This window comes from Marmota marmota, unplaced genomic scaffold (genome assembly GCF_001458135.2).
Source record: "Marmota marmota marmota unplaced genomic scaffold, marMar, whole genome shotgun sequence".
Classification (NCBI taxonomy): domain Eukaryota; kingdom Metazoa; phylum Chordata; class Mammalia; order Rodentia; family Sciuridae; genus Marmota; species Marmota marmota.
The window spans coordinates 49257516-49279650 of NW_025999853.1; the positions used below are offsets into that span (position 1 = coordinate 49257516).

General features: G+C 42.8%; 2 protein-coding genes across 4 annotated transcripts in view; both read left to right on the plus strand.

The window, feature by feature from the left end:
- Positions 1-10761: 10761 nt before the first annotated feature.
- Positions 10762-14594, plus strand: LOC107140165 (major intrinsic protein of lens fiber). Its single transcript, XM_015483195.2, has 4 exons — positions 10762-11164; positions 11754-11918; positions 12357-12437; positions 14235-14594. Exons 1-4 carry the CDS (start codon positions 10805-10807, stop codon positions 14418-14420), a joined length of 792 nt encoding a protein of 263 aa, XP_015338681.1. The 5' UTR covers positions 10762-10804; the 3' UTR covers positions 14421-14594.
- A 1463-nt stretch (positions 14595-16057) lies between these two features.
- Positions 16058-22135, plus strand: part of Timeless (timeless circadian regulator) — a 24228-nt gene continuing 18150 nt past the window's right edge. Inside the window, exon 1 of one of the 3 annotated variants that reach the window (XM_015483198.2) lies at positions 16058-16178. The gene's annotated coding sequence lies outside the window, so the exon portion shown is untranslated. The remainder of the gene's footprint in view (positions 16179-22135) is intronic. The other 2 variants (XM_048807231.1, XM_048807223.1) reach the window with 2 other exon arrangements.

Sequence of the window (22135 nt, forward strand, 5' to 3'; positions counted from 1 at the left end):
ATACACATCTTTTGTACTGGGGATTGAACCCAGGGGGTGCTTAACCACTGAGCCACATCCCCAACCTATTTTTTATATTTTATTTAAAGGCAGGGTCTCACTAAGTTGTGTAGGGCCTTGCTAAATTGCTGAGGCTGGCTTTGAACTCAAATCCTCCCACCTCAGCCTCCCTAGCCGCTGGTATTACAGGCCTGCGCCAAGGAGCTCTGCTCCATTGATCTATTTTTTATTTGGAGGTAGGGTCTGGGTAAATTGCTGAGGTGGGCCTGGAATTTGTAATCCCCTGTCTCAGCCTCCCCAGCTACTGGGATTAATAGACGTGTGGGACCCTGCCGGGCCTAGAGTTTTCTCATTATAATGTAGTTATGTACCTTCTAGTCTACTAGCTTCTCTCTGTCTGGTATTCCAAAATCCACACTATATTCAGAGTGCTATTTCTAAATCCCAAATCCCATCCTGCAGTTCCCCTATTTAAATACTTTGATGTGCCTGCAACAAATTCCCTTTCATGGTCATAAGACTTTTTACATGATATAACTGCTTTGTCCTACCTTCTTTGTGTATTTGTTCACTTTTTATTTATTTATTTATTTTTGCCCCAGTTCTGGAGGTGGAACCCCAGGTCTTGCACATGTTAGGCAGCACTCTACCACTTTGTGTTTGTTCTGTTTCATAAAACACAGTTCCTTCTTTCAAAGGCCTACAGTCTAACTGGGGATGGATGAGAATGTTGATTGTTGCAATTTGATGCAGAAAGTGCCATAATTAAATGATGACAAGATGCTCAGGAAACAAAAGAGAAACCTCTGAATGAGTATATGGGGGATTGTTCGGGAGAGTTTCCCAAAATCATAGCTATGGCTTGAAAGGCAGAAATAAGGAATGAAAGCTCCACCTGTTCAAAATCTCAGCTAACATATTCTTTCCAAGAAACATACTGTTGAGTATAGCCAATGTAGTCTTTTGTCACGTATTGGAGATAGATTCTCAAAACATCTACCTCATATTTATTTTCTGAGTTTCAGATCTGCACATTCAGTAGCCTGTTGGACATGTATACCCGATATCCAGTCACCTCAACCTCCTCCATGCCATGACTCTGAATTACCAGTTGCCTGGAAACCTGGGAGACCTTGACTTTGTGTCTCTCATCTCATACTGTCATTGAGTCTCTATCACATTATTTTTTCCTGGACTACTGCATCAGTTTGCAAGGGAACATAGAAACAGGCAGCTACTATCTCAACCATTAGGCTATGAATTCTTCTGTTGCCTTCCCCCACCCTCACTCCCCCAGTACTGAGAATTGATCCCAGGGGCATTCTACCACCAAGCTATATCCCCATTCCTTTGAATTTTTTAGAAAATTTTAAGCAGAGTCTTGCTAAATTGCCCAGACTGGCCTAGAACTTGGAATCATCCTACTTGCACCTCCCAAGTAGCTGGGATTACAGGTGTGTGTGACCATACCTTTTAGGCTGTGAATTTTTAAGAATGGAAATTACATCTTTTGTTCTCGGAGCCTTAGGGCTTCAGCATTCCCCTTGGCACAGAATATATGCTCATTGTTTATGGATGAATAAATGACTACTAAGTATAAAGGGAGAGGGTTTTGTGTCCATATCTGAGGAGTGTAGTGACACATTATCTCCACCAGGGGACAGGCTGGCCCAGCCTTTTCAACCACTTCAATGAGAGAAGAGGTTCATTTGTTGCCCTTCCCCTTCATCCCTCCCTCCACCCCACGTCCATCACCCAACCACCCTCCACCCCTCACCCCCGCTTTGTTGTCTTATTTATTTATTTATGTACCAGGGATTGAACTCAGGGGCACTCCATCACTGAACCACACCCCCAGCCCTATTTTGTATTTTATTTAAAGACAGGGTCTCACTGAGTTGTATAGCGCCCTCTGCCGCTTGCTTTGAATCGCGATCCTCCTGTCTCAGCCTTCTGAGCCGCNCAGGTGGCTCATGCCTGTAATCCCAGCAACTCAGCAGAGGCTGAGGCAGGAGGATGCAAGTTCTAAGCAATTTAGCAAGACACTGTCTCAAAATAAAAAATAAAAAGGAATGCAGGGGCTGGAGTTGTGGCTCCATGGTAGAGCGCTTGCCTAGTATGTGTGAGGCACTGGATTCAATTCTCAGCACCACATATAAATAAATGAATAAAATAAAGGTCCATAAACGTCTAAAAAAATTTTTTAAAGGACTGGGATGCAGCTTAGGGATAAAGCACTCAGTACCCCTACCTCAAAAAAAGAAAAAAAAAAGGACATATTACTTTATTCTCTATTCAGGAAATTGCTTTACCTGTCATTATTTCATTTTTACTGACCATTTATCCAATAAACTTAGTCTCATCATTCAGATAATTTGCCTGCCTTGTTAACAAATAATTAATTCTTAACATTTCCATCCATCCCAATTAGGAAGTTATAGAACTACAGACAAAAGGGGAAGAACACTGGAGGTAGAAGGAACAGTTTAGGTTATAGTACTAGGTTATGGAATAGAATAGTGTTTGAGGAACCACAAGAAGCATAATATTACCAGAGTCTCCACAGTCGGGGGATGAAAAGGCAGTTGGAAAAGTTGAGGCTGGATTATGAAGGTCTATGTATGATATGATGAGGAATTTAAACTTTCAGACATCTAAGAGCTGGTGAAGGGAACGAAAGGAAATGACAAATGCCAGGTCCTTATAAAAAGGAAATGCTGGCAACAACATGAAGAATGAATTGATGTAGATAAGAGTAGAAACAGACAAACAGTATGAGGCTACTAGAGTTTTCAGATGAGATATGCTATGGCCCAGTTATCTAAGAGGAAGAATTAGTAGAGCTTTAGTGACTGATTGGATGAGAGTGAGAGGTTGAGGAATGGGTCAAAGTTAATTCATAGGTTTCTGACATAATGTGGAATACAGAAGGAGAACCATGTTGAAATGGAAAAAAAAAATAATTAGTTAAGCTTTGGATAGGCTGAATTTGAGGTGTTTTGGGGCAACCAAGCGAAAATGTTCTGTAGTTATATGGATATAAATTTCAAGAGAGGGGCAGATGTAGATGAGGTCCTCCAAGGGAAGGTTACAGACTACAACAAGTAGGAGACAAACAGAAGGTGCAACCCTAGGAATACCAATACATGATATAGCACATATAAAGTACCTAGAGCAAGACCTGACCCGTACTGAGCATTGATGTGCCTGGCTTGAGGCTGTATCCAACTCTCTAGAAAGGAAAGGAAGGAGGAGGGAAGAATAGAATGGACAACCCCTTGATTACTCTACTTCCCATACTGCCCCATTTCCAACATGTGGGGACCCTGACCTGATTCAAGAGCTAATTAGAGCTCTTAACTAAATGGGAGAGGGATGATGCACTCAGAGCTTGGTGATTGTTCTAGACTTTGCCAGGAGTCAGCAGTCAGCAAAGCATAACCAGAGAAAGAAAGAGAAGGGGGGGGGCTCAGGAGCTAGCCAAAGGGGCTGCTGGGCTGGCTTGTGCTATGTTGGGGCCTTTGTCCTACTGAAAATGTCCACACAATGGAGCTGGGTTACATGCTGACCTGGCATTCTGAATATAGGGCTGGGATAGAGATTCTACATGGTGGAAGCAGAGATGAGTGGTCACCTGGTCCCTGAGGACCATATCATTATTCACAAATATGAAATCACTAGAGAGGATGTTCAGTACATGATAATGAGAAATTATGTTTGTATGTGATTAATTCACAAATCGATTCATCTATACTTTATTTAAGGCTGCTATCAACGTATAGATTGCTTGGGCATATCTCATTTAATCCTCATACAACCCTGCAAGATCAGCTAAGTAGATATGGCCTCTGCCTTGACCCTGGGTGTCTCTGTTTGACAGAAGCAATCATCAGATCATGTCCTTTGCTCATTGAGCCTGCAGTCAAAGGTCTCAAGAGGAAGAAAGCTTGATAGGAGAGAGAAGCGCCAAGGCTGGAGAGAGTGAATGCCTGGGTATAAGGATAGGCAAGTACAAGTGTTTAAGGCTCCCTGGAAGGGCCTGATTTGGGCTGGAGTGGAGGTAGTGGAAGAGGCTACAGAAAGGAGACAATAGGTATTCCCTGATCACAGGACTACAGCTCTTTTCTCTCTGCTGCCTCTTTTTGCAGGGAAGCATCTGAAATATCTGTCCCACACCTCCCAATTTCACTCACCTAAGACCTAGAAAAGCAGTTTCCAGACTTGAATAGGATATCCACCAGAGTCTCTGGATCAGCTGGAAAAACATGGTTACCTGGGAAGTAAGATTCCTGAAGAGAGGAAAAATTACCAAGTCTCTCTGCTGACTTCATCTTTCTCATATTGAAAACCAAGATGTGTCCCCTTCTCCACTGCTAATTCCCAGGGCTTGTTCTCTGACCACCCCCCCCTTTATTTTCTCCTCCAGGTCTACCTTCCTCCCAGATCAGATACTTGAGGGTCAAATAGATGGCAGAATTAAGACTCTGGGGGAAAAAAAATCAAAAGGCTGAGTCCTGGTTGTGTTTGTTTTTTGTTATTTGTTTCTTGATGCTGTTTGTTTTTCTTTCGGTTCTGGAGATTGAACCCAGGGCCTCCTGCATGTTAAACAAGTATGCTACTCTATCTCTGAGCCACATCTCCAACCCCTCAGCCTTTATTTTTTTAAATTTTGAGACAGGATCTTGCTACATTGCTGAGAGTCTTACTAAGTTCTGAGTTTGGTCTAAAACTTACAATCCTCCTGCCTAGTCACTGGAATTACAGGTGTGCACCTCCACCATTGCACTGTCCTGGTTGGGCTTTTAAAATGGGACAGGGAGTGAGACAGGAAAAGGAGGAAAGCAGCAGGACACCAGTGGGAAGAAGAGTGCGGCAGATGCTGCCTGCCTGCACAGATAGCCTGATTTTGCCTTCACTCCTTTCTTTCTCCCTCTTCCTGTAGAGCTTAGCCAGCAAACTAGAAGAGAGGTGCTGGCTAAAGACCTGCCCATTCTCACTCTGAACTTGTAGGGAGGGTGATCTTTGGGACCTCATACCCCAGTGGGAACCCTATGCCAGGCATAGTCCCTTCATGCCACCTACCCTGGTTGAAAGTTTGGTGGTGGTGAACCTGGCACAGGTATTAAGTGAATCCAGTGGGGGAACAGACAAATCCATTCTGACTCTAGTACTGCTCTGTGTCCACTGGCTTGATTCTCTCCATCAAGCTGACTTCTGTCCTGACCTGGAGCACAGGAGCCATCCTGGCCTTGGTCATCTTCTACCTGATACTACTCTAGGTGGCTGCTGCCCAGCTAGTCACCCAGGTGAACAACTAGGTGAGTAGGGCAACTTTGGGCAGGTAATAAGGGTAGTCAACTAATAGGACTTTAAGGAATGAACAAAACAGGGAGTATCTGTGTTCTATGAATCCTCTTCCCACGATACATTTATTATGAAGAAAATAGAAAATAATGTATTAGACTCAGCAACTCAGGAATTTGGATAATTTACTGCAGATCCTTTGCTCAAAGCTTCCTAGGTAGGTTGTATTAGCTAGCCATCACTATAACAAAATGCCTGAGGAAATTCACTTATAAAGAGAAATGTATTTTGGCTTATGGTTATAAAAGTTCTAGTTCAAGATCAAACGACCCCATTGCTTTGAGACTCTGGAGAGGGCAGCACATCATAACAGAAACATGTGGTAGAGAAAATTGCTCACTTCACAAACCAAGAAGAGCAAGTAGAGCAAAATAAGTGGAAGAGACTGGGCCACATAATCCCCTCTGAGGACACCCCCCAATTACCTAAATAAAGATCTCTCACAAGGCCTCACCACTACTCCAAGTACTCCCAATAGCAACACCCTGAACTGCGGTGCCCAATGGGCAGTGAAAGGGTTATGTGTCCTCTTACCCCTAGCCCTAGCATCTCTGGTCTCACAGGTGAGCAGAAAGAGTCATTCAGACCAGACTCCAGCATTGAGTTTTTCTCCACTTTCCAGCTGGTACTCATCATGTTTACTGTGGCTTCCAGCAGCGATGGGAATCAGATGGGCCAGGCAGCATGATGGTGGGTTTCTCTGTGACTGGAGGAGCAATGGCATTGGTAAAAAACCCCAACCATACCAAGCAGGGGCTTGGGCAAAGCTGGATTCTACTTCTCAAAAGATATACAACCTGTTTTGTTTGTTTGTTTTGTTTTGCTGTTTTTAGAAAGGTTATGTTAATAGAAAATAATGATCCCAGTAATTATATGTAAATCTATGCAAAACTCAAGTAAGCTTTATTTTTATTTATTTATTTTTTTACATATAGTTGTAGACGGACAGCATGCCTTTATTTATTTATTTTTTTAAATGTGGTGCTGAGGATCAATCCCAGTGCCTCACACATGCTAGGCAAGTGCTCTGCCACTGAGCTACAGACCCAGTCCCTCAAGTAAGCTTTTGATTTTCATCTTCAGTTAGGTTTGAAAGAGACTTGTATTCAGCTAAATGGGGAGATGAATGTGAAAGGAAGTGGGCTGAGGCTTAGTTCTCCACGGGCTTCTTTTCAGCATGTATTAAGGATAAAGTAGAAAGTTTCATAGCTCCAAATAAAGAAATCTAGTCATTTAAGTTGGTGTCTACAAGGTGAGGAACTAGCTGCCCTTTGTCCTCTTTTTTTTTTTTTTATAGTACTGGGGATCATACCTAGGGATGCTTTACCACTGAGTTACATCCCCAGCCCTTCCCACCCCTTTTATTTTTTGTTTTTATTTTGAGACAGGGTTTCACTAAATTGCTGAGGTTGGCCTTGAATTTGCAATTCTTCTGCCTCAGCCTCCTCAGTCATTGGGATTACAGGTGTGTTCCCACTGCACCCAACCTGTTCTTTTTTTTTTTTTTTTTCTTTTTTAGCCTGTTCCTTTTCATGAGAACCTGTGGAAGCTGGGAATTGACAGGCTGAGGCATTTGGATCCCAAGTTGGAGATTAGCCTTGGCAACTTAGAGAGACCCTGTCTCAAAATAAAAAGGATTAGGGATATGGCTCAGTGATAAAGCACCCCTCAGTTCAATCCCCAGTACCAAGGGTGAAAAAAAAGAGGCTACAAGGTTGGTGAGATCACCCCTTCCTATTAATTAAACCGTTGTTAAATGATTCCCTAAGTACTTTAGCCAGGGACAATACTAGACTCTTTACCTACTTTATCTTATTTGATCCAGAGGAAACTGAGGCTGATAGTTTACATTAAATTGATTCAACAATTTTTTTTTCTTGTTCTGGGATTGAACCCAGGAGAACTTTACCACTGAACTATATTCCCAGTCCTTTTAATTTTTGTATTTTGAGACAGGGTCTCACTAAATTGCTGAGGCTGGTCTTGAACTTGTGATCCTCCTGCCTCAGCCTCCCCAGGTGCTGAGTCCTCCAGCTTGATTCAACAGATTTTTATTTTCTGCTTTCTAGTATGTCAAGCACCAGGTTTGCAGTGGTGAAGAGATCCGGTACGGTCTCTGCTGTCCTGAAGTTTATATCAAGTTGGGATAACTTGCCTAACTAGAAAGTGATAAAGCAAGGATTGTTGTTAGCACTGCTCTTCTTTATAAATTTTGGGTAAACAGAATATTTCTTTGTTTATGATATCCCTTCTCATTAGCCCATATGTGGCCCGACTTACCTATATATTTTTTTAGGGTCATAGTTAGTTATTTTTGCAGTACTTAAGTTTGAACCTTGTGCATGCCAGCCAGGCGCACTACCACTGAGCTACCCCAGCCCCATTTCTTTTGGTTTAGTTTTGTTTTGTTTTTGTGATACTGGGAATTGAACTCAGCAGTACTTTACCCCTGAGCTACATCCCTATCCCTTTTTATTTTGAGGCAGGCCTCATGAAGTTGCTGAGGTGGACCTGAAACTTGTGATCCTCCTGTCTCAGCCACCCAAATTGCTGGGATTACAGGTGTGTGTGCTAACGTGCCTGGCAGCCTTATTTATTTTTAATAATGTTTAGGTCAGGCATAGTAGTGCATGCCTATAATCGCAGCGGCTCAGGAGGCTGAGGCAGGAGGATCATAAGTTCAAGGTCAGCAACTCAAGCAACACCTTGCCTCTAAATAAAATCTTTTTTAAAAGGGCTGGCAATGTGGCTCAATGATTAAGCACCCCTGGGTTCCCATATCTTTCCTCTAAACCAAGGTAAGCATCATCCTGAATCCTGTCCTCATACTTACATCATTTTTGTATAGTTTTATCTCATCCGTATCCTGAGGAACATATTTGTATTTTAGTTGTTTTTAACCCCCCCCCAAAAAAAGGTTATCATGCAGTTGGAGTTATAGCTCAGTGGTAGAGCACTTGGCTAGCAGTGTGAGGCACTGAGTTTGATCTTCAGCACCACATAAAAATAAATAAATTAATTAAAGGTATTGTGTCCATCTACAATCAAAATTTTAAAAAAAAGGTTATCATGGCAAGTATAATTTTCTGAAAAATTTAAAATTTATTTTATTGATAAAATTCATCACTATTATTAAGTGTCACTATGGTGATTCATTCATGTTGATGAGTAATATCCCTTCATGTGACTATACCATTGTTTATCTCTTCATTCTCCATTGATTTGGGTTGCTTTTAGTTTTTTGCCATTGTGAATATTGCTATTGTAAACATTTTTGTATGTGTCTTTTGGAGTATTTATAGAAAATCTTCTCCTGGGTATATAAGTGACATTCCTGAGTCAGTAAATATGTGTTTGCTTGAATTTATTCAGTGGTGCTATCTATCCAAAGTGATTACCCCAATTTACACTCCCACTAATAGTCATAACTGGTTCCATCATTTTGGATTCTTACCTACATCTGCACCAAAATAGCTGTCACCAAAGTCTCTACTCTTTTTTTCTTTTAAATAAAATTTTAGTTGTAGATAGACACAATATATTTGTTTATTTATTTGTTTTTATGTGGTGCTGAGGATCAAACTCAGTGCAAGTGATCTACCACTGAGGCACAACCCCAGCCCCAAGTCTCTATTCTTGTTATATTTTGGTACTAGGCATTGGAACCAAGGGATATATTTGTATTTTAATTGAGCCACATCCTCAGCCTTTTATTTTATTTTATTTGAGACAGGTCTCCTTAAGTTACTTAGGGCCTTGCTAAGTTGCTGAGGCTAGCTTTGAACTCACAATCCTCCTGCCTCAGCCTCTTGAGTCACCAGGATTACAGGCTTTGCCACTGCACCCAGCTGAAGTCTCTACTCTTAAGGCCATGATGTGCTACCCACTTTTCTGTTTGGTACCTTTTCTGGAGACATTCCAAACCCTGTGCACTCCCTGCAGACAGCAGTGGTGACTGGGAAACTGGGTAAGGTGCAGCAAAGAATATGGGGCTTGAAGTCAGAAGATTGGTGGGGCTTCTAAAATGCAATAGACTCTAAGGACTGCTGATAGACTCCTTTTCCATGAAATCAGGAGGGCCAGTCTTTGGGTGCCCTCTGATCTTGGCAACTTTTCCTTCCAGTGGATGGTTAGAGGGACCTTTGGACTTTCCTGTAACTGTCTTATCTACCCACAAGCTGGATACTGGAGGAGAGAAGCACAGGTCCTGATATATGTTCCTCTTCTCTCCCCACAGGTACATTGCATGGGACTTACACCTGGTATCATCTTTGCAGGCCTCACCTTCAAAGTTCTGTTCTCTGGTACTTCACAGGAAAAGCTAGTGACCTGCATAACTCACCACTAAGTAAAGGTGATGAGCCTATTGGAGTATCTTATTTCACCTTCTCCAACTACACGGCCCCTCCCCTAGGTCCCAAATCCCTCACTAAGTTTGAGCACAGTTTGACTTGTCTCCCCAAACTTTCCTTCCCCATGTTGTCCTTGACCAGCCTCTTTCCTCAGATTCTGTTTCCTCATCCCTATATCTTTCCCAGGGGACCAAGGTTTAGGACCCCAGTATCCCGATCATGGCTATATTAGAAAACATTAGACCCTCACATGGTTTCATAGCCATGATTTGGGTTCCTTCCTTTCACAACTTCCTACTCTGCCTTGTACAAGCTGATTGTGAGGTTTAACTGTTAACCCCTTTCCTCATCCTAGACCCCCCAACCCCACTCCCAGCCTATGCTCAAAGGACAGCTTCTTTCCTCATCTGTCTCTATGGTTTAAAAGACCAGGCTGAGGGTTTGGGAAAGAAGGTGCTGGCATGGGTTGGGGGTAGGGAACCTGGGCTCGGAGAAAGCCAGACACAGCAGAACTATTCTGTCCCAGAGCTGCAGGGTCCACAGATTCCAGCCCAAACCAGCCAATGGGAGAAGGCCCTGTAATCCCAGGGAACTAAAGAATTCTCTTCAGTTATCCAACTTCCCTGCTGAACCCCACTCCTTACCCCCACCCCCACCCTTACCCCCAGTAGTCTAAGAGGAATCTGAGGTCCCCAAGAGCACAGCCCCATAACCCACACAAAGTGAACTCAGCTTGACAGACCTTCCAAGGGGATTGGAGGAATGTTCTAATATAGATGTTAATCATGTCTGTGAACCCCAACTTTGACGCAGATAGGACAGACTCTTCTAGTCCCCCATCCATGAGCCTCATCCCTGTGGTTCTCTCGGCTCATCTCCAGTTGAGAAGGGAAGGAAAAATCCAGCAGCTCTATCAGATGTATGGGAATGGATTCAACCCTCTACAGCTGTGAAGGGGTTAAGAGGCAGGGCCAGCTGCCTCAGTCTGCCCCTCCCAGGGATTAAGAGTCCTCTATAAAGGGGACTATCCACCCAGACAAGATCAGGGGGGTGTCCAGGACCCAGGTGCTTTGCCCATCCCCCCTGCCATGTGGGAACTGCGGTCTGCCTCCTTCTGGAGGGCCATATTTGCCGAGTTCTTTGCTACCCTCTTCTACGTCTTCTTTGGGCTGGGGGCCTCACTACGTTGGACCCCTGGACCCCTGCATGTCCTACAGGTGGCCCTGGCTTTTGGTCTGGCCCTGGCTACACTGGTGCAAGCAGTGGGCCACATTAGTGGAGCCCATGTCAATCCTGCAGTCACTTTTGCCTTCCTTGTGGGCTCCCAGATGTCCCTGCTCCGCGCCTTCTGCTATATGGCAGCCCAACTCCTGGGAGCCGTGGCTGGGGCCGCTGTGCTGTATAGTGTCACCCCGCCTGCTGTCCGAGGAAACCTAGCACTCAACACGGTAATGGTTGACTGGGAAGGGTTGGGGGCATCTCGTGTCCTGACTCTGTTTCCCTGACTCCCTGCATGGTACAATGTGTAGGTGTGTGCACGTTTGTATGTGTGTGTGTTTCAGGGCAGGGAAGATCAACAGGTGGCTTGGAGGGGTAAGAAAGGCATAGAGCCCTGGACTGAGAATCAAAAAACCTGAGGGCAGAGGATACAATTTAGTGGTAGAATGCTTACTTAGCATGTGTGAGGTGTGAGGCCCTGGACTTGATCCCCATAATCACAAAAAAGAAAAAAGAACAAAAGAAAGAGAACAAGCTGAGTTCAAATTCCATCTTTCCTTCCATCTTCTGTCAAGGTCTTAAGGAAACTTATTTTACCTTGTGGGGCCTCAATTTCCTCATCCATGTAAGTGGGTACAATCATTTCTACCATAAAGGTGTATTGTCAGGAGAATTTACAGATACAATTGCTGTGAAGGGGGTTGTATAACCTTCCTCTCCAGGAAACTGATGCCAGAGGGGATCGCTACCTGAAAGCCTTGAGGAGGTAATGCTGTGGCAGCCCTAATGAGCTGCCTCCCTTCTTCTTCCTTTGCCCAGCTGCACCCTGGGGTGAGTGTGAGCCAGGCCACCACAGTGGAGATCTTCCTGACGCTCCAGTTCGTGCTCTGCATCTTTGCCACATACGACGAGAGGCGAAATGGCCGCCTGGGCTCCGTGGCCCTGGCCGTTGGCTTCTCCCTCACTCTGGGGCACCTCTTTGGGGTAAGCAGGAAAGGGGAACAACTTCTCATTCAAGGATACCAGGGCCCCCAAACCTTTCCCAACTTTTAGGTGTTCTTCCTGCCCACTCAAATAGGAACGTTATTCATCTTACTCTATATCATTTGGCGCACAGGAATTAACCCTGCCCTATCCCTCTGTCTTGTGATTGCTATACCTAGTTCTTCTTGACCCTTGGTAAGAAATGCATGCACGCATCATAGTTCAACTTGGGCTTTGTTTATTGGTCTATAGTATATCCCAGATAGGGTATCAGTGCCCTCACCCACTGTGGAACCCCCTGAAGAGTTATGTAGTTTGTCCTTCCCCACTTGCTGCTGGCTGGACACGAGATTACCAGCTCTGAGGGGCAATATGGGCTATGAGGAGAAAAGCTGGGTGGAAGGGGGTGTGTCTCAGTTACAACTGTGTCTTTTGCAGATGTATTATACTGGTGCAGGCATGAATCCTGCCCGTTCCTTTGCTCCTGCCATTCTCACCAGGAACTTCACCAACCACTGGGTGAGTGAGGGGAGAAGGACAAGATCCTAGAGCCCTCCTGGATGGGACTGGATTGCAGATTCCAGATTTGGTTTCTGCTTTCCATCTGGTTGTGTTGGCTTCTCTACCAACACTCAATTAAGGAGCTATCTGAGAGCATGGCATGTACATGTGAACAGGTTGCATTATTTTGCTAGAAAGAGAGGCTAATGGACATGGTGACATACACCTATAGTCCCAGCACTCAGGAGGCTGAGACAGGAGGATCCTGAGCCCAGAAGTTTGAGACCAGCCTGGACAAAATAGTGAGATCATATCTCATAAAAATCTCTTGCCAAAAAAAAAAAAAAAAAAAGCTCTTGCTCATTGTTCTTTCTCTGGATAGACTTGATTTTTTTTTTTTTACTTAGTATCCATCAGATGCCCAAACTAGAGAAAATAGGATAAACAACTAAATATGAAGGCAATAAATTCTGCTCTCAGATATCAGTATGTGTGTGAGCACAAATGGCTGTGGGCCTATTTCCATTTCTAACACTTTACTAGTCTTGTGTGTGACCCTGGGCAAATAATCATCTGTACCTTAGTTTCTATAACTGTAAAATGAGATTATATGATCAATAAGTGTGAAAGTTATATGCATGAAACATTAGCACAGAATCTGAAAATGGAGTAAGTCTCTAATAAATATTGGTTGTTTATGTTGTTTTGGCCATATGCAAGCCAAACATATGAAAATAGTTTTTTAAAAACTTCAAAGTTGTTTTTTCATTTCATGGCAACATTATTCACAATAGCCAAGAGATGGAAGCAACCCTATGTGGACTTACATACACGGAACATTATTCAGCCTTAAAAAGAAAGGAAATTCTGACACATGCTACAACATGGATGAACCTTGAGGACATTATGTGAAAGTGAAGTCAGTCTGTCACAAAAGACTAGTCCTAAGTAGTTCCACTTACATGAGGTAGAAACTCAAATTTATAGAAACAGAAAGTAGAAGGGTAGTTGTTTGCCAGGGTATAGGGTAGGGGAATAGTAGTTGTTGTTCAATGGCTATAGAGTTTCAATTTTACAAAATGAAATATTCTGGAAATGGGTTGAACAACTCTGGGAATGAAAACAGTTAACACTACTGAACTGCATGTTTAAAAGTTTGTAATAAAGGTAAATTTATGTTATGAAGTATATTTTACTACAATCTACAAAACTTTCTTGAAAGAAATGTAAAAATTGATAACAAATAAAATATACATGTGCTAAGAAGGTATGGGATAGCAAGGCACAGAGGCACATGCTGGTAATCCCCACAACTTGGAGAAGGCAGTAGGATTGTAAGGTTAGTCTGGGCAATTTAGTAAGACCCTGTCTCAAAATAAAATTTTAAAAAAGGCCTGGGGTTGTAGCTCAGTGGTAGATCACCCTGACTTCAATCCCCTGTACCACAAAAAATAAAAATAAAAAATAATTTTAAAAATGATCAGAAAAAAAAAGAAATGATACGTTTTGAAATAGAGACAGTGGGGAGTAGGGTCTATAGTTTACATCAGGGATGGGAATATAGCTCAGTGTACAGTGTGAAGTCAGCCTGTCACAAAAAGTGGAGTCATGATTTCTAATCCCTAGAACTGCAAGCATACAGACAAACAAACAACAACAACAAAAACCCACACTGATTTTTATTTAGATAATACCTGCCCAATTGCATGTGACAAGTTCAAGATATCTTCTTTTTAACTAAGAGGGTTAGAAAAAGAGCATTCTTGCTGCTGAGTCCCCTCCTCAAACTTAAGACTTCCTTTTGTTTCCCTACAGGTATACTGGGTGGGCCCGATCATTGGAGGGGGTCTGGGCAGCCTTCTCTACGACTTTCTTCTCTTCCCCCGGCTCAAGAGTGTTTCTGAGAGACTGTCTATCCTCAAGGGTGTCAGACCCAGTGACTCCAATGGACAACCAGAGGGCACAGGGGAACCTGTTGAACTGAAGACCCAGGCTCTGTAAAAGCTCCAGATGGAGTGAGGGAGTAGAAAGCTTCTGGGTTTCTGTGGAGGGGCTGAGACAGCCCCTAGTTGAAGAAAAAAACTGTGGGGAGGGGCATGTACTTCTTTATTTTTTAACTTATGTGTGTGTTTTTTTTTTTTCTTTTGCTGTGTGAAATCTTTCAAGTTGCATTCATGAGCTGGTTGGTGCAAACTTCCCTTCCTCCCCATCCCACTTCCCTTCGCCGTGTGTGTGCATGATTGTGTGTATGAATGTAGGTGAGTGTGACTGTGTCTGAGTTTTGGGGCATGAGAGCTAGGTAAGGGAAAAGGTGTCAACGTATATGTCCTTCCCCCCAGCCTGGTGTGATGAGTACAGGGAACCGACCTTAATTTCTGGCCTTTACCCTGCTTGCAGTCAAATGTATGGCTCTTGATTTCTGAGGGAACAGGTAAGCAGAGAGATTACTTCTCCCAGAGACAGTGGAGAAAGTAGACAGGGTATTCCAAGGGTTGGGAGAAAGGACTCAAGGTAGGTGGGTAGGAGAGGAAATGGAGGTATTAGCCCCAGATCACTATGCAAGTTTACCTAAAAGTTTTAATGAAGATAATAGGAGAATGTAGCTTACTTATCTCAGGGATGCTGCCCCAGGGACTTGGGTGGGGAAGTAGCTCTGAGAAAAGTGAACACTGGGACTTGGACTGTTCTGTAAAACCACATAAACCTGTCTACATCCACTGGCTGGGTTGTGTGTTCATTCTGGCATAATGGATCTCCTTGGAGGTCCTGGGCCAGGGAGCTCCCAACCTAAATAGCAGGTGGGCGAGCCTAGAATCTAGAAAAATTAGGCAGCTTAAGGAGTCCATTTGACATGCCCTGGCAGATGGAACTTAAGCCCCAAAATTATTTCTTAAAGGCAAAACAGGAAATTTTATGCCTGGAGAAACATAGGGGAAGGAGTCTGTGACAAGAAGAGAGAGGCTTTGACTTTCGGAGATTTAGCTTATTCAAAACAAATCAAAACACTCTCCAAATGGAATCTTTCTGCTTTTATCACTACTAGCTCCATAGTCTTTTTTTCTTTTTGTATGTATCTTTTCACTTTTCTCTCATCTGTCCTTTCATCTCATAGCTAACCCTCCCTCATAACCCAGAAACTCATTCCTTGTATTCAAATGAGTAATACTTCAGGAGATAACCTTTCTTTTCAGCCCCATCTTCTTTCAATTCATTGGCAAAATACACTGTATCAGCAGAGGCTGGAAGAGATCCTCAACTGAATAATGAATATTTATTGTTGATTTCTTCCTTTTATAAGCCTCTTGCATACTTGTTAGACTTATGCCTACAGTATGACAGACAACTTTAATTTCGGCGGGTACCTCCACTTCCTCCCAAATAAAATGTAACTTTTCCAACTAACCCTGATGACTTTGAAATAGTCCACTTGACCGAAGGGGAAAATGTGAATTTATCTCTAATCTGAACTTGGTTATTATTATAATTCAGCAGACTATTCATAGCGTTGTGACTTTTAGGTCAATGTAGGGAACATATTCGGATAAAACAGTCCTTTTATTCGCTTCCCTTTTCCTTACTTCGTCACCAACCATTCCCTTCTCCCCCATTCGCTCGGAGTCAGTGGACCAGCCCGCCTCGCCCCGCCCCGCGCCCCAAGCAGGCGGGGACCGGTCTCCTGTGTCTGGTGGCGGGAAATGTTGTAGTCCAGCGCCTGAGGGCAGCTGGGTCTGAGAGGCTCCGGAGGACCCGCGAGAGCGGGTGAGTGTGTGTGGCAAAAGGGTTCTGGGTGGACTGAGGTCCTCTTGAAATCGCGGGGACAGGCTTGGGAGGCGCCGAGTCCCAGTTCCCGCCATCGGGTTTAAAGGCCGAGGGCTGGACGCGTCTCTAAGCGCGCACGCGCATTCCTACCCTGCGCCTTCTCGGGCTCGCCTCCGCGGTTCCAGGCGCGGTGTTGAACTCTCACTGCACCCCTCCCACGCTGCTTTGCACACCTTGGGGTCCCAGTGGATGGGACTGTGATGACTAGGGGCTTGGAGCCCTGAAAGTAGAGCAGAAGGTTCTTTTGGGTTTTCACTTCGGAACTCCACATCCTGTTCAGACTCGAAGAAACGTGAGAGGCCTGATGGTCATCAGGGGTCGGAGTTCACAGGCCGCTTGATTTAAATCTCGAATTTTTTAAAAAGAATGAATTACGTTCCCTCTCCCTTTTATCCTGGGTGGAAAGTTTAAGTAAGATACGGCCTCTATTCGGGTTTGTCAACCAGACCTTTTGTCACTAATTAAGCTCCATCTCTTGAGTCTCTCTCTCTCTCCCAATTGTTTATTCTGCCTTTCATACTGACACCAGTACCTTTAAAAAAAAAAAAAAAGTTAAACTTGTTGTTTAACGTTAACTTTAAGGCTCCGTTTTGGCCATTCACAGGAGTAAATTCTTAGGTGGCATAAGGGGCCTTTCATAATCTGTTTCTGACCTTCTCAGCCTCATTTTCTAAAAACATGACATTTATGTCTTGCGCTTGACTCACAGTCACAGGGAAAGGGTGTATCTGCATTATACACTTTCATACCTAGTATCTATGATCCTCCTGTGACCTCTTCTTGGAAGTTATTGTTGTTTTTTGGCCACATAACTTGTCTTGTCCCTCTGAAATTCAGTTTATCCAGCCTTCCCACACCAAGCTGATCACTTTCTCCCTTGTGTCCATGAAATATTGTATCTCCCTTTACTATCAGTGGCTCTGAACTCAATAAAATGTTACTGAGCCCCTCATCTGTACTATGCAGTGTATTCAGCGTCAAGTATGTAGAGATGCATAGGACAGAATTCCTGCCCTTGAGGAATTCATTTTGGTAGCAAAAACATAGAAGTGAGAGTCTTCTGCATTACAGTGACAGAGTTCCTTATTTCCTTACTCCTCTCACTCCTCACTCAAATACTGTCCTATATATCCTAATGCCTCCAAATCTCCAGTTGCATCCTCAACTTTAGACTTGTCTACTTAAGTTTAGTAAAGCATTTATTGAGCACCTACATGTGCTAGTCATGATGATTCCTGAGATCAAGGAGTTAACATTTTAGTGGGGCTTGGTGATGCATTCCTACATTAAGGCATGAAGATCACAAGTTCAAAACCAGCCTGGGTAATGTAGCAAGGCTCTGTCCTAAAATAAAAAAATTTTTAAAAAGGGCTAGGGATGTATAGCCCAGTGGTAAAGAGCCTCTGGATACAACTCCCAAAAGTTTACATTTAGTGCAGTTGTTAACAGCAGATTAAATTAAAATCACCTGAGGAGCATTTTCAAAATATTTTTGCCCAAGCCACACCTGGAAATTTTGATCTCATAACCAGGCTCTGAAAATTCAAAGATGAATAAGAAACAATTCCTGTCCTCAGGGAATCTGAGGCTAGTGGAAGGAGACAGACACAGACATTTTAAACGAATATAAACTATTATATGAGAGACTAACAGAGGTGTAAGTGCCATGATGGAATTCTATATATGGCACAAAAGAGAAAAGAGGTTCCTTTTATATGGAGAAGCCAGGAAGAATTGCCATTTGGGCCACTTCAAAAGAGAATTCAATAAGTTGGGGGTGTGATAGTATACTCCGATTACTCCACTACTGGGCAGGCTGAAGTGGGAGGGATTACAAGTTCCAGGCCAGCCTGGGCAATTTAGCCAGACTTGGTCTTAGAAAAAAAGAGAGAATTTGACAGACTCTAGGTTGATGGAAGGGTGTTCTGGATATACGAATAACTTGAGCAAGAAACTTGAAAGATAACTGCTGGGATATCATGAAGAACTTTGTGTTGTGGACATGAAGAACTTTGTGTTGAGGGTCATCAAAACTTTAGTTTTTTTATAGTAGTGCATGTTAATGATAAACAATTCCAATAGTATCAACATGAAAGAAATTTTTTTCTAACTCTAGATCTCCCATTTATTCCCAGAGGTGTTGCTATGAAGTTTCTTCCCCTTTTCTTTTCCTTTTTTAAATTTTCTTTTTTGGTACTGGGGATTGAACCCAGGGGCGCTTAGCCACTGAGCTCCCCAGCCCTTTTTTATATTTTATTTAGAGACAGAGTCTTGCTGAGTTGGCCAGGGCCTTGCTGAATTGCTGAGGCTGGCTTTGAACTTTCGATCCTCCTGCCTCATCCTCCAGAGCCACTGGGATTACAGGCATGTGGGGTCTTTTTTTTTTTTTTTTTTTTTTTGGGAGATAGGTTCTTGATAAATTGCAGAGACTGTCCTTGAATTTATGGCCCTGCCTTGGCTTCCCAGGGAGCTGGAATTACGGCATAGTCACTTTACCCAGCTCTTCTCTTTTGTTTCTTTCTGTTTTTTTTTTTTTTAATCCTTTTTGTTTTTTCTATCCTTTTCTTTCTTTGTTTTTCTTATTTATTTATTTACTTACTTATCGTCTCTTCTTTTTTTGGGATCACTCCATGTTAACCAGGCTGGCCTTAAATTCTTGGACTCACAAAATCCTCCTGCCTCAGCCTCTTGAATAGCTAGAATTACAGGCGAGCACCACCACAACTACCTGAAGTTTCTTATGTATCCACTGAAGGTTTTATTTTGTTTTTGTGCTGGGGTTGACCTCATGCTTGCTAACCACATACATGCTGTACTATTGAGCTACACCCCTAACCCTATTTGAAGGGTTTTTTAAAAAATATTTTTTTATTTTTTTTTTATTTGAAGGGTTTTAAGTAGGGTGGGTCATATGGCCAAATCAAATAACAATCTTGTGGCTAGATTTAAGGGAAAGGATCAGACAGAAAGAGATTAGGAAGCAGTTGAGTAATCTAAGCAAGAGACATACAGACTTGAGTTAGTAGCAGTGTGGAGAGGCAGGGTATATAGAGGAGCTTAAGGAAATTAAGGAGAGATGGAAGTATCCAAGGTGATACCTAGGTGTAAGTGCCATGATGGAATTCTGTATATGACACAAAAGAGAAAAGAGGTTCCTTTTATATGGAGAAGCCAGGTGATACCTAGATCCAAAACAGAAGTGAAGATGACTTATGGGGAAAATGAGTTTAGTTTTGGACATGTTGAATTTAAGATGTCCTTGAGACATAAAAGTAGAGGATGCTATTTTTGAGTCCATTTAACATTTGAGATTAGTGCCTTGGGAACTTAGAAGGGCCAGGGATACAGATTGGCTGGCTACTGACTTGTATAGTAGTTGAAGCAGGGGGCATGGATAAGTTTGCCCAAGGAAGCTATGTAGAGAGAAAAGAGAAGACTGAAGATGTAGGCCAATGGAGCATGAACTCTTCAGGATGGGAGGGGGCCAAGGGAAGGTATGTTTTATGTTGGATTCCCTCCTCCTTGCTTAAATTAGAAGAATTTTGAGCAACTCATAATATGTGGGCGTGGGGCTGATATAAAGGAAAAGTTGGAAATAATTGAGAAATGAGAATCAAATAAGGGACAGGAGATAATTGATCAAGATAACAAATGAAGGGCTTAGATTAGAAGCAAAGATGTTAGGGTAGGTGAGTGAAGTATGTTTTTAGGCGTGGTAGGGGGAGTTGAGAGTTCTTGTCTGATGACCTTAATTGTTCCTAAGAGGAAAGGGACAGAGACACCAGCTGAGAGGCATGGGGAGCAGTGGGGTAAAGTGCTTAAGAATGATGGTGAAAATTAGAAATAGCTGTCCCCTGGGAAAGAAGTGAGAAAGTGACCGGACTGAGTCCTGCTCAGGTTGGATGCTGTACATTTGTCACGTATTGTACAGGGTGGTGTGGTTTTCTCCAGCAAATCTGAGTCTAGATTTGACTCAAAAGAGTGTAGTAGAAAACAGTTGTTGCTTTGAGTTTGTGATTTTTGCAGAGAGTGTGCAGTGAAAGGAAGAGATTAAGGCCACACAGGAGAGTGGCTGAACTGTTTGACATGCAGTGATTGTAGAATATATGTTTCTCTGTTTTAATCATTTTGTTTTCCAACTCGGAAATCTTCAGCAGTGCCAGTTATGGTGGTACACGCCTATAATCCCAGCAATTCAGGAGGTTGAGGCAGGAAGATTGCATAGTCCAGGCCAACCTCAACAACTTATTGAGACACTTCGCAACTTCGATCCTGTCTCAAAATAAAAAGAACCAGGGATGTAGCCCAGTGATAAGTTCTTCTGCGTTCAATGCCCAGTACAAAGAAAGAAAGAAAGAAAGAAAGAAATCTTCAGTGGCTCCCTTATTTATTTATTCTAAATTTTTGAATTGATGAACAAGGCAAGATTTTCCCAAAAGCCAATTCTAACCCCCTTCCAATGCTTTCCTGAGACTTATCTATCCACAGTGGTTCCTTTGGGTTTTGTTGTTGTTGTTGTTATTGTTGTTTGTTTGTTTAATATTTTTTTATGTGGTGCCGAGGACCCGAGCTCAGGGCCTCACACATGCCAGGCAAGCACTCTACCACAGCCCTAGCCTGGTTCCTTTGTTTTTGCTCTGGCAGTTCTCCATCTCTTCTTCTTGGCTTCCTGAATCCTTGTGCTGCAACCTTCAAAATCTCAGTTTTAATCACACTTCCAGTGACAATCTCCATGGTCACTTTACCTTGAAAGAGTCCTAGTTTTCCAGTTTTTTCCCCCCGTATCACTTATTTAGAGCCTATACTGCCTTATCTCTTACTTTCCCCCCACCCCAGTAGTATTGAACCCAGGGATGCTTTACCACTGAGCTACACTTCTAACCCTTTTTTTTTTTTTTTTAATTTTTAAATTTTGAGATAAAGTCTTGCTAAGTTGCCAAGGCTGGCCTTGAACTTGTGATACTCCTGCCTCAGTCTGCCAGACTGCTGGGTTGTGCCACTACCCTTAGCAACCTTTTTTCTTACTTTGTTTCTTCTATATTGTGTAGTTTTCCATTCTGTAAATAAATTTCTTGAGCAGTGTCTCTCCACCTGCATGGCATTATCTTTTGCCTAGAAGGCACTTCATTTAGAATCTTACAGAAGGAGAGGAAATTAATATTTTGGGGTTGTCACACCAGGTGCAGTGGCATACACCTGTAATCCCAGCAGCCAGGGAGGCTAAGGTAGGAGGATTGCAAGTTTGAGGCCAGCTTTGGTAATTTATCAAGGCCTTAAGCAACTTAGTGAGATTCTGTCTCAAAAAATGAGGGGCTGGGGATGTGGCTTAAGTGGTAGTGCGCTGGCCTGGCATGCGTGAGATGCTGGGTTCGATCCTTAGCACCACATAAAAATAAATAAAGATATTGTGTCCACCTAAAACAAAAACGTAAATATTAAAAAAAAAAAAAGAAGAAAAGAAAAAGAAAAGGGCTGGGGATGTAGCTCAGTGATAAAGCCTCCCTGGGTTCAATTCCCAGTACTCGCTGGGGTACTCACTTGATACTTATCACTGGGTAGTATGGTTAATATCACTGCTTCTCAAAACTATCTTGGTAAGGGGCTAGGCAGATTTTTCCTTCAAGCTGTTGCAGATCAATACTCTAAAGTTCTTTTAGGGGCTAGAGAAGTGGCTCGGTGGCACTCAATCCCTAGTACCAATAAATACATAAAAACACTTCTATAGAATACAATTACTAGAAAAATAAAATGGAAAAAAAGATATGTAGAATACAGGCTTTTTAGATTATTACTTTATTTGAACATAAAACTAAGTCAGTCAAATTGTTCTCAGAAACCCTAAATGCTAGTGCTTTCTTTCTTTTCTTTTCTTTTTTTTTTTTTTTTTTTTTTTTTTT